The sequence below is a fragment of the Hippocampus guttulatus genome, chromosome 6, assembly GCF_054856545.1.
Source record: "Hippocampus guttulatus isolate MCC_2025c chromosome 6, RoL_Hgut_1.0, whole genome shotgun sequence".
NCBI classification, from domain to species: domain Eukaryota; kingdom Metazoa; phylum Chordata; class Actinopteri; order Syngnathiformes; family Syngnathidae; genus Hippocampus; species Hippocampus guttulatus.
In genome coordinates this window covers 24,004,287-24,014,764 of record NC_141266.1, presented here as the reverse complement: position 1 = coordinate 24,014,764, position 10,478 = coordinate 24,004,287, and the positions used below count along the sequence as shown (strand labels likewise).

The 10,478-nt window shown below is 45.4% G+C and overlaps 1 protein-coding gene across 1 annotated transcript; it reads right to left on the bottom strand.

Annotated features, from left to right (window-relative positions):
* Positions 1 to 678: 678 nt before the first annotated feature.
* il11a (interleukin 11a) lies at positions 679 to 3,901 on the bottom strand. The gene is made up of 3 exons (XM_086113584.1): positions 3,727 to 3,901; positions 3,359 to 3,520; positions 679 to 2,143 (listed from the first exon to the last, which is right to left on the bottom strand). The coding sequence occupies exons 1-3, from the start codon at positions 3,763 to 3,765 to the stop codon at positions 1,964 to 1,966; spliced, it is 381 nt and encodes a 126-aa protein (XP_085969710.1). The 5' UTR covers positions 3,766 to 3,901; the 3' UTR covers positions 679 to 1,963.
* Positions 3,902 to 10,478: the final 6,577 nt, after the last annotated feature.

The following is a 10,478-nucleotide window of genomic DNA, read 5'->3' as shown; positions in this document are numbered from 1 at the left end:
GTTACATCTCTTTATAACATTACACATTTTGCCCACATATGTTTGGGAGATTTTCAAAGTAGAATGAATCCAAGGTTGAAGTATTGGCTATGATTACAAAAGGCATGTATATACTGTATGTACACGAAGCAGTCTTAGTACCAAAAAAGGTTTTAGCGAGAATGCCTCCCTCCCCCAAAAAATAAATCAATAAAAAATAGAATAATATAGATCCAACGACGGGATAGTCACAGGAACCTTTCGATTAAAAAAAATGTTCAATGGCTCCAGAGTTGGGTTCACTGTTGTATACTCTGGGGTGATTTATATTGAATGGAAAAACTTTTTAACACACTTTTTGATGTCCGTCTGTGTTATGACGCGTTGATCTTGGAATATATTTTTGCATTGTAGCTCATGAGGTGGTGCAAACATTCATTGGAGATTTTTGTAGTTACCTACATTGAGAGATAGATTAAAAAATAACCTCACGTCTCACAGTGGAGAAATTCCCAATTTACAGCAACAAAATTATGAAAGGGAGAAAGTAGAAGATAAAAGTTTATCAATAAATATAAACATAAAATGGCGAACTCGCTGTTTATATCACTACATCGTGGACCTGGAGTCATCCCAAACACAGCCCAAAACATTTGGTCCATGAAAAAAATGATAATAAAACAACTTATCCATCCCTTTCGCACATTCTGTAATTTTTATTTCACCAAGGCACGTATTTCACATTGAGGCCAATCAGTGTCTGGAAGGAGGCATCTCGATGTTACAATAATTTAACATACATTGTAATTGAAGTGTATTAGAATACAAACTGTATAAAAGTATAAAAAAGAGAGAAAGAGAGAGAGAGGAGACTTGCTCCCTTGCAGCACAAAAATAAATAGTTCCACCAAGTTACTTAAATAAATAGCCAATACTGTAACAAATACTAGAAGAGGAATGAACAAAAATGATAGTGAGAAAATTGGTATTCTAAATTATATTGTAGAAAACAATATTATACCCAAAGCACTGTACAACAATCTACATTCATGTACAATTATGTACACCTTTATGTAATCAGAGTGTCACAATACATAGTATTTTATTAACTTAAACAAACAAAACAAAAATATATATCCTTTTTTTTCTCCTTTTAAATCCCCAAGCATTGTTTCAAAATCAGCCCCCTCACTCATCCAAGAAGCTAATCCGACGAGTTTGTGCAAAGAATCTAATCGGGTCCATCAGTGCTCAAGAACAGGGTCCAGTCAAACTAGTTTACCACATTAGAGATGTCTCCTCATGCGAAGCGTGAGAAACGGGCGTTACAAAAATAGATACTCTGACTCTGGTACTAAAAGGCATTCACTTGTCTTCGACCTCCATTCTGACTTTTGCAGATTCCTTGTCATGACCGAACTGGCATATTGGATTATTATTATTTTTTTAACTTTAAGGGCACTACTATGCGAGAAAAAAAACAAAACCTCAGATGTACCCCACATCTACTAAACGCACAAACACCAAGTAATTAGTTGAAAGAAACAAAAGAATGATCGGACGTTCAGGAAGTGCTACCTCAGAGATCAGTGAGACACAAGAAAAAACAGAAGCATGTGGTCAAACAAATGCACGTCACTAAAGAAACGAAGATGCCACGTGACGTGCAACAACTTCAAATAAATAACATTAAATAAATTACTAGCGGTCAATAAATAAATAAATACATAAATAACATGGTCATGAACAAGGAAAGAGTTCAGGGAATAATGATCACCGTGGTTACACTGGCAGACGGTTATTGCAGTTGCACGAAAATGCATCCTCTTTGGCTCTGGTGGAAAGAAATAGGAATCTCTGCGTACGCCGTTAGTTGCTATCGCGGCCTCTTGGGACGCCGTTGACGACAGTGCGCAGCGACGAGATCCCCCTTCCCCATCATCGCCCGAGACGGGACTCCGTGCGTTGCCGCTCGGATGAATTCTCATTGAGCCGGTGTGATCTTTGGCTTTAGGCTGATGAACGCTCGGATTGCCCAATCGCAGAAAAGCTTGAAGTGGTGCAGGAGCTCCTGGCTGGACTGCAGCACGTCAAACTGGTAAGGGAGGTGCGGCGGTAGGGAGGGCGTGGCGGGGGTCAGCTTCGGTGCGTCCACCCTCTGCATCTGTTGGCGAGGATCGACGAGGGCTTCTCTTACTCGCGTGTCCAGAAAAACGTCACTTTCGCAGAAGCTAACCACCATGCTAACTACTCGGTCACCGTGCGGTCAGCTACGTATTGGCAAATGTGACAATGGTTAACGTCAGCTCGGTACTAGAACTAGTACGTTTGTTTTTTTTCATACAAATATTTGCCGTAATTAGGACTTTCCTGCTGTATTACAAATTCAAGTTATGTGGCCCCCGTAGGAACGGAACTCTGTAGACAACCACCTGTACCCGCTGTAAATTTGGACTTCAGAATTTGCTCATTCGTCTATTTGCGGATAGATCGGGGAAACCTATCTTGCTTAATTCGATTAAGAAAAACAAAAATCACCCCATCACTCTTTTTGTGCTCAGACCAAAACCATATCTAATATAAAAAATAGTGTTTTGGCACCATCTTGTGGCCAAGGAATATCTCGAAGTCAGGGGGGGGGGGCTGGCTTCATGAGCATTTTCATGTGCTTTGCCGCCTTCTTGTGGCATTTTATGGTGATTACGAAACCAGATTTTTACTCCTTCCCCCTTCCCACGAATGGCGAGTGTTTCCCGCACAGTGTTGCGGAAGATGACACCAAAGCGGTCCTTTTCTCCGAGACAGCGATGTGAATGATCAGGCGAGCTTACAAGCGAATTAAGGACGCGATAGGTGCTCCCATAAAAATAATTCTCAAATTGTAAAGCGCAAATATACGGGGGTTCACCGCACTACCATGTACAGGGGGAGTCTTGAATGGCGCTTAAGCACTACTTTTATCCTCGAAAAGGCTTTGGCACCATCTTGTTCCTTCCAGGAACTTCTTCAATATTTTACAAGACAAAGCCTTGGCTAGTACAAACGTAGTGCTTGGGTGCTACTTTTTTTTTTTTTGGCATCTTTAGGCAAATGGTGGGGGGGGGGGGGGAATGGGGGGGGGGCGACGTCAACTACTCGCAAGCTTTCTGCTGTTTGCGTCGGGGTTCGGTCCGTTGGGATGACTTCTGATTTTTTGCCAATGGAAAAGTTTCAAAAGTAGAGCGAGCCGAGGGACCGTGCAGCGGAAAAGGGCCATAAGTCAGCTGGGATAGGCTCATTACACCCACCCACGTTATATAAAAAAAAAAAAAAAAATTGGGATGGATGGCTTTTAACTGCTTCAACGCACTCAAAACGAGGTGTTAGCTGAGCTGCTCACCTGACGGTGCAGGAGATTGATGAGCGACTTCATCTCCTTGATCACCTCCACCAGCTTGGGCAGCGCCGGGTGGTGGTGCTTCTTGGACACCCTGTTGAGCCACTCAAAGTGGTGCTCGTAGAGCTTCAGGTCGGCGTGCAGCTGGGAGAGTGTGGGCTTCAGCTGAGGGGGGGGAGGGAGGGGAAAAAAAAACTTTACAGACTGAGCATGGGTGTGGCAAGATGTGCTGTAACTGCGCGCGAGGAAGACCAAGAAAACAGCCCGGCTTCTCTCTCTCTCTCTCTCTCTCTCTCTATGTGGCTCACGCACGCGCACGCAGACACGGCCCCCAGAAGAAACAGATTATGGAGGGGGGGGGGCGGCATTACCTCAAGGTTGTTGAGATCATTGGCCGATCTGTTGCTCATTTCTGGCAAGGACCTGAACCTGTGGGGCTCCACGTCAGATTCGAAGGCGTGCTCCCTCTGAAGGAGAAAACAAGACACAAACACACGGCGGCTCGTCACTATCTTGCATCAGCGCACTTGCGCTCATCCCTCAGACAAGTCACGGCAGCATGAGGAAAGTATTAGTCGTGTGACAACGTTAGCCGGGAGACGCTTTGTTTGCGGCGCTTTCAGACGGTAGCGCTCGCCGAGGGACGTGCGGTCGCTCGGGGTCAGTGTGAGTTCACTCGCACTCAACCTCCCCCCAAATGTCAGCGGTGGGAAGTAACAAGCGCTTAGTTACTGTCGACTTTTAATTTTTTCCACCTATCTCTACTCTGCATGACTTTTTATTTTGCTGGCAACTTTTCCACGTCTACGACCGACATTTGAAAAAAACTTTTGGTCCTTACGTTGACAAACTAGGTTGCTATTGACTTTAAAAAATAAATAAAGCAAAATATGTCCTATAAGCGTGACAAGCAGGGATGGCAAGGGCATTTTTTTTGTTGCCGGTTATTAAAACAAATATTTTGTAGAGGCTGTACTTTTTTTTTCTTTTTTTTTACTCGTACTTGAAAAAGTCCGTCAATTTCACACACCACCGTTTTTTACAGCGCACCTAAATTAAAAGATTGAAAACAATCAAAGTACATGAAATCAGGCCCCAAAATGAAGCCATTGTCGCCACTCTCAAATGCTGTGGGCGTGGCCGCTGAGCGTGCGCAAATGTGCAAGTTCCCGTGACAGGGTAAAACAGTCGAATAAGTACTTCACCTTTTACCTAAATACAATTTAAAAAATAAAATCTGTATTTCTACAGTGCAAGGAACCTTTCCCAGCTCTGGCAAATGTCAACAATGCGAGCAAAATGACCTGAACCCACAGGATGTTTTGTGCCGTGACCAAGAAGGCAGCGAGCAGCGACAGCGCACAGCTGAAGGGAAACTCCAGGCTCACTATAAAAAGATGCAATGACGCAGTGCTGCCCACTGCGCCGGCTCCGGCTTGTGTTGTCATTTACGTCTGTTCTCACTCTGGTGTACTTCCCGTCGGGGCCGCCAGGGGGGCTAAACGGTATGCAGGCAAGTGAATCGAGCTCAGTCGGGAAAGCGTCAGTCCAGTGCTAACATGACAGTAACACAACCTGCCCCCCGGCCCCCCCCCCCCACCCCTCCAATAAGTGAAATCCACGATATAGAATAACCCCATTCAAAGATTCTCTTGGCATGTTTTTATCGTATTTATGGCACACTTCATACGCACTTTTAAATAAGTTAAAAGAGAGCACGCGCAATGGATAACACCAACAAAACGACAGGAACGGTTTGACAGTGTGTGGTAACAAATCCTGTTTTTCCCCAAACGAATTAACTTCACTCCTCATCAAAAAAATATGCCTCAGTAAACATGCCCCGAAATGAGCTTCTACTTTCTGTAGCCGCAAAAAGCAATTTCACAGCAGAATGCGTTCAATAATTTTCAACAAAAACTAGACGGCCGCTGGAATACACCAAACGAAAGTGTGGTGGTCTCTAGTGGTTAGCTGCGGAATTACACACCAATCTAACTGAGCGCGAGATAAAATTGAATGGTTAAGTGTGCAAAAATAAAACATATCTGTGAATTAGCGCGACGGCATACCTGGAATTTATTAGTTTTCGTTTTTTGGAATTTAGTTCGTAACTGAATTTGCTCGCCTAGCAAATCAATTCATCTTTTTTGAAAATCTCACGAGGGGTTTTCTGAAGTGCACTAACGCTACCCACTGTTGTAGTTGCGTGTTGGATGCGTGCCTTGAAGGAGTGTCGCTTGGTGAGTGACGACAGGATCTGGAGTCGGTTAGTCTGCGCGTGAGCGTCAGCGGTGGCTTACAGCAGCTCCCTGTGAGTTTTTTCGTTTTGTATTTTGTGCGTCGGAGCGTGATTGGGACGGGGGGGGGACGGGTGGGTGCACTTGTATGTCACTTGGATCACCGCGGTACAAAGCTGAGCAAGAGCCATGTTGCCAGATTCACAAATGAATGTAAATGAGTGACGCGGCATGCGTCATTCCCCGGAGAGGAACATAACAACATTAACGTGATTAGTCTTCTCGGATGCTTTGTGCAAACATGTTGTCTGGGCCTGATGTTTCCTTCAAATTGTTTTGCAGCGTTTCGCCCCTGCTGCGTTTTTGTTTTTTGGTGTTGCGTTGACATTTTTTTAGTCACGAATGTGCCACACTGTGTCACTTTAGAAGCGCTCACTTAGGCTGCGGTTTGGTGTTTTGTCTCGGCAGCTTTGTTGTCCCTTCGCGTCCGTCGTTCAGACCAGGTTCGCGCGCGCGCGTGCGCGCGCACGCCACTCGGGGCCGCCTGATCTCTTCATCTCCTGCGGTTTTAGCTCCATCTTCCTCAGCCCTTTTAATTCGCCCCCTTATCCTCCCTTGTCTTGCTCCCTCCATTGCGGCTCATGACATCACCCGGCAAAACTTAGCATCCAGCCTCTGTCTTCCTGAATGCAAATATACAGGAATGTGATAAATCTTTCTCGATTTTTATCGAGCCACTTTGCCGTGGCGACTAAAAGTAAAACACTAAACGCCGCACACCTACACCGCCGTGACTATTTACGGAAACCACAAAACGGGCACCCAGGCAGCGGACCGCAAAAAAATGCACACATGTACCTTTGCCGCCGGAGAGACACACTTGGCCACGTTTACATGTTTTTTTGTCGCAAAAAAAAATAAAATAAATACCCTTACATAAACTTGTACGTATGCGCTCCAGCTCCTCTTTTAAAAGCATCACTTTCATTGCTGCTCTTGCCGGGACTTTCCACGGATTCCTATTCTATTTATCTTTCCGAACGGCGTCCTCTTTTTAGCAAAAATTCCACACAATAAGAAAAAAAAGACGTCTTCCATGTTACTGAACACTGTCAAATACTGTCCCCAATGCCCCTTGACGTGTGTGTGTGTGTTTTGCAGAGCTGAACCACAGGTGAGACGATGGCGACAGCGATAGCCTCAAACACACGCGCGCACGCACACACACAAAGACCGAATACTTGTACTCCACCCCAACTCATCAAGACTAGAGAGAGTATGAGGCTATTTTGGGCTTTATCTGCCGAACGCAAAGACTTTAGAGGCTTTGCATAATGCAAACCAAATCGAATCTGGATCAGTCGTGTGAAGATGCACAGATACGATTTTCACCTGTTAAAACGCCAGCTGGGGACAAGTCTTGGCTACATTCTCACATCGCCATTTTCCTCCCCACTCGAACGGCAACAAAATCGACGCTTTTAGCCAGACATGTCCGTACAACATGATGGGGGAGGTGATGGGAGGGAGGGAGGGAGGGGGGGGGGGGAATCAAGCTTCCTCCTCTGTAATCACACTTTCACAGTTTTGCTGCGGAGCCCAAACATAATTTCATGCAAACATCTTGTTCATTATTGTTTGTTGTTGTTTCATGATTGGTATGTTCAGTTGAGCTGGAGGCGAGAAATTTTTAACCCACTAGCTTGACTCGTCTTGTCCTGGTTTTTTTTTTCTTTTCTCCTTCTCCCTTCTATGCCCTTGTCGTGAGTTTCCCTTGCAAGTCAGGTGACATAAGGTTGCTGAGTCAGCTTTCTTTTTTTTTTCAAAAAGTGAGTTCACTCGGTCAAATCTTTGCTCTGGTTTAAGGCCCGCGTGTGGACTCTGGCCAGTTGCTCATCGGTTAAAAGCAGCTTAAGACTGACCGCGGTCCCACGTAATAGCTGAGCTCACCAAAGCATGCAAAAAAAAAAAAAAAAAGGCTGCAGGGCAAACGTGAAGATAACACTGGCTCTTTGATTAATGCTATTAGGTAATTAAGCTCTGGTGCAATCGCTAGCAAGCGCCGTCACAAGCACGACACCGGCGACCACCGAGAAAAAAAAAATCGGGGCAAGAACGGGAAGCCACTTTTGAGAACGCTGTAACATGCATGCCGGGCCAGCAGTTGGCGATGTCGTGATGGGCTTGTCTGCGATACGCAAGTGAATACTTTTTGTCAGAATTGTGATCGATGAGGACAATGCTACTCTTCTCGCTACATGTGAGCCGAAATCCCAAACGTTCGTGTCCCAAACAAATTTTTATGCCTTTTCAGGTCATCGAGTCAATGAACAGCCAGAACGATCCAGTTTTTAGCTTCCGTTTAACTTCACGGTTCGGTTCACATTGGGAAAAAAAAATTCTCCTGATATATTTTGTGTAAACGGGAACAGCTTCGAGGAAGGTGCAGCATCAATATCTTCAGTTTTTTTTCCAAGGAAATAAATGACGCAGCCAAGTACATCAGTAACATTTTGAAGTCTCAATTATTATGCCATAACTTCCATGAATGCACTTGTACCTCTAGATTACAAGTATTTCAAGGCTTTCGACTTTTTAGCGATACAAGGCGTCGCTTATATTATTATTTTTGTTGTTTTTTGTAGAGTTTGTGACAAACTTTACAGCATCTGCCCACCATCCATTCACATTGGTTTCTTTGCAGTGGTGGCGATCATTAAGCTAGTTTGCCAACTGGCCCACAGAAGAAGTACAAGGTTTGATAGCGTATGAGCTACGGTTGTCTTTTTCTGCCTTGGCAGCTTATGTGGAGCGCACATGTTTTTTTTCCCCCCTGCATGTTTACCGATGAGTACGTTTATTTCTGAGGGAGCCGGAACGAATTGTTTGCATTTCCATTCATTTCAGTGGGGAATGATGATTTGTAGCGAGCCAGGTTGTTTTACAGCTGCAGATTGGAATTGTATCTCGAGTGCTTGGCACGCGCTCTTCTATATAAATATAAATATCACGTCGCGTTACATAATTAGCGTTCTTCGCGGCCGACTTTAAAAACTGTCGAGGAGATTTTGGCGCAAAGCTTTCATAGGAGGCATAAAGTGATTTTGGCGGACCAGACCTCACCCGCCGGCATTTCCCACGGCGATCCCCCTCTTAATGCCCCCCCCCCCCTCACACGTACCAGCAGTTCCTGCGTGAGCTTCATGAGACTTTTGGTCTGGTTGGACAGCCTGTCCATGTCGCCGGGCCGCCGCTGAGGCACCGGGGAGGCAGACGTGAAAACGGGCAGCTGGGCCAATAGCAGCGAGAAGAGGAGCGACGACGACGAGTCGAGCAGCACTGCGAGGAAAGGGGGTAGGGGTGGGGGGGGGGTGGGGCAAGAAAACGGAAGCAATTAGCGGAGAGGCGCTGTCATCTCGCCGTAATGATCGTGACCTCAGGCCTGCCGCTGTCAACTCCGGGGGAAGATATTGCACCATAATATAAACAATAGCTGCAGACTTGGCACGCGGCGCCCCGGCGTTGAGCCTCGGTGACAGATTCATGTTTTCACAGGCAAATCATTAAACACATCAGCATCACTCCTGGCCCGGATAAAGCCTCCGCAATGAATGCGGCTGATTGTCACACCTGCAACTGGATAGGCGCGTGTGTTGCCGCTATAAATTATATAGACCGGGGGCCAAGTCAGACACGGCAAACAGTAAGCTCATTCATTCTTTCGCCTTTCAAGTTCAAATACAAGCTCGTGTAAAGCATTTAAAAAGGGGGGGGGGGGACCACAGAGGTGCTGAAGCCCTACTGGAGGCTTGATAATTACAGGTGAACCGCAAGGATTTACAGGCAAAATAACACGCGTGCGAACTCACTGTCCTCCAAACTGGAATCGCTTCAGCACACTAAAACAGCCTTTTAAAATTAGACCCCCACACCCCCCTCAAAAAAAAAAGTCTTTCTATCAACAACCAGCAGTAGTTTAAAAAAAAAAAAAAAGTTTGGACACACTTTCTCTTGAATGAGACGTTCATGCAATTAGCTTTGCTTCCAATTCCAAGTGAATTACGGCAAATGTATTTTTTCAATCAAAACAAAACTCTCAGACATTCACTTACATTTCATATTGGTTCGAATCCGACAGAATGGAACCCCCAAACAGCAGGTAGACAAATAAATAAAAAGAAAAAAAAAACCAAACAATAATAAATCACCGGTCACTCCGGCAAGACGCGTCACGTGCTGCGGCGGCTTCTCCTTTGGCGCCTTTTCAGTCCATATGAGGAGCAAAAGGGCGTCCTGACCGTTCGGATGGAGCGCGCTAAAGACCACGTGAATTTTTTTTGGGGGGGGGGGGCTGGAAATTAAAAAATATATAAATATATAAATATATCTCGTCCAACTCTTTTTTGGAGCAAAGTTTGAGATGTAAGGTGGAGAGGCACTTGGACAGAGTAGAGAAGGAGAGAGAGAGAAAGAGAGAGAGAGAGAGAGAACTGCAGAGAGAAGGATGCGGTGTGTGCTAAGTCCAATTTTTGCGCGCAAGTGAAGTGTTTAGGCTTGTTTAAAACTTCCTTTATAAAGACGTCGGGCCTATGACACATCGGCAGTGACTCACTTCATTCATAAAAACACACACACGCACACACACACACACAGACACGCGGGCTCTCTCTCTCGCTCTCTCTTTCTCTCCCCTCCCTTCTGCCCCCTCTACTCCCCCCCTCCCTCTCTTTGCGAAACTTAAAAAAAAAAAAAGATTCCGTTGTGTTTCTTTTTTTCTTCTTCTTGTTTTCTATCCTCTATCACTTTCTCCCCTCCCATCGCTGCCGGTTCCTATCTTGCACTACTTCCTGCGGCCGCATCAGTGCGCCAATGGTGTCCGCATC

Excerpts from the sequence above, each read along its gene's own strand:
- il11a (XM_086113584.1), bottom strand. The coding sequence starts at position 3,765 with ATGAGCAACAGATCGGCCAATGATCTCAACAACCTTGAG. Across the intron at positions 3,521-3,726 it reads ATGATCTCAACAACCTTGAG|CTGAAGCCCACACTCTCCCA; the intron begins GTAATGCCGCCC and ends CCCCCCCCTCAG. Across the intron at positions 2,144-3,358 it reads TCAATCTCCTGCACCGTCAG|ATGCAGAGGGTGGACGCACC; the intron begins GTGAGCAGCTCA and ends CCTCGCCAACAG.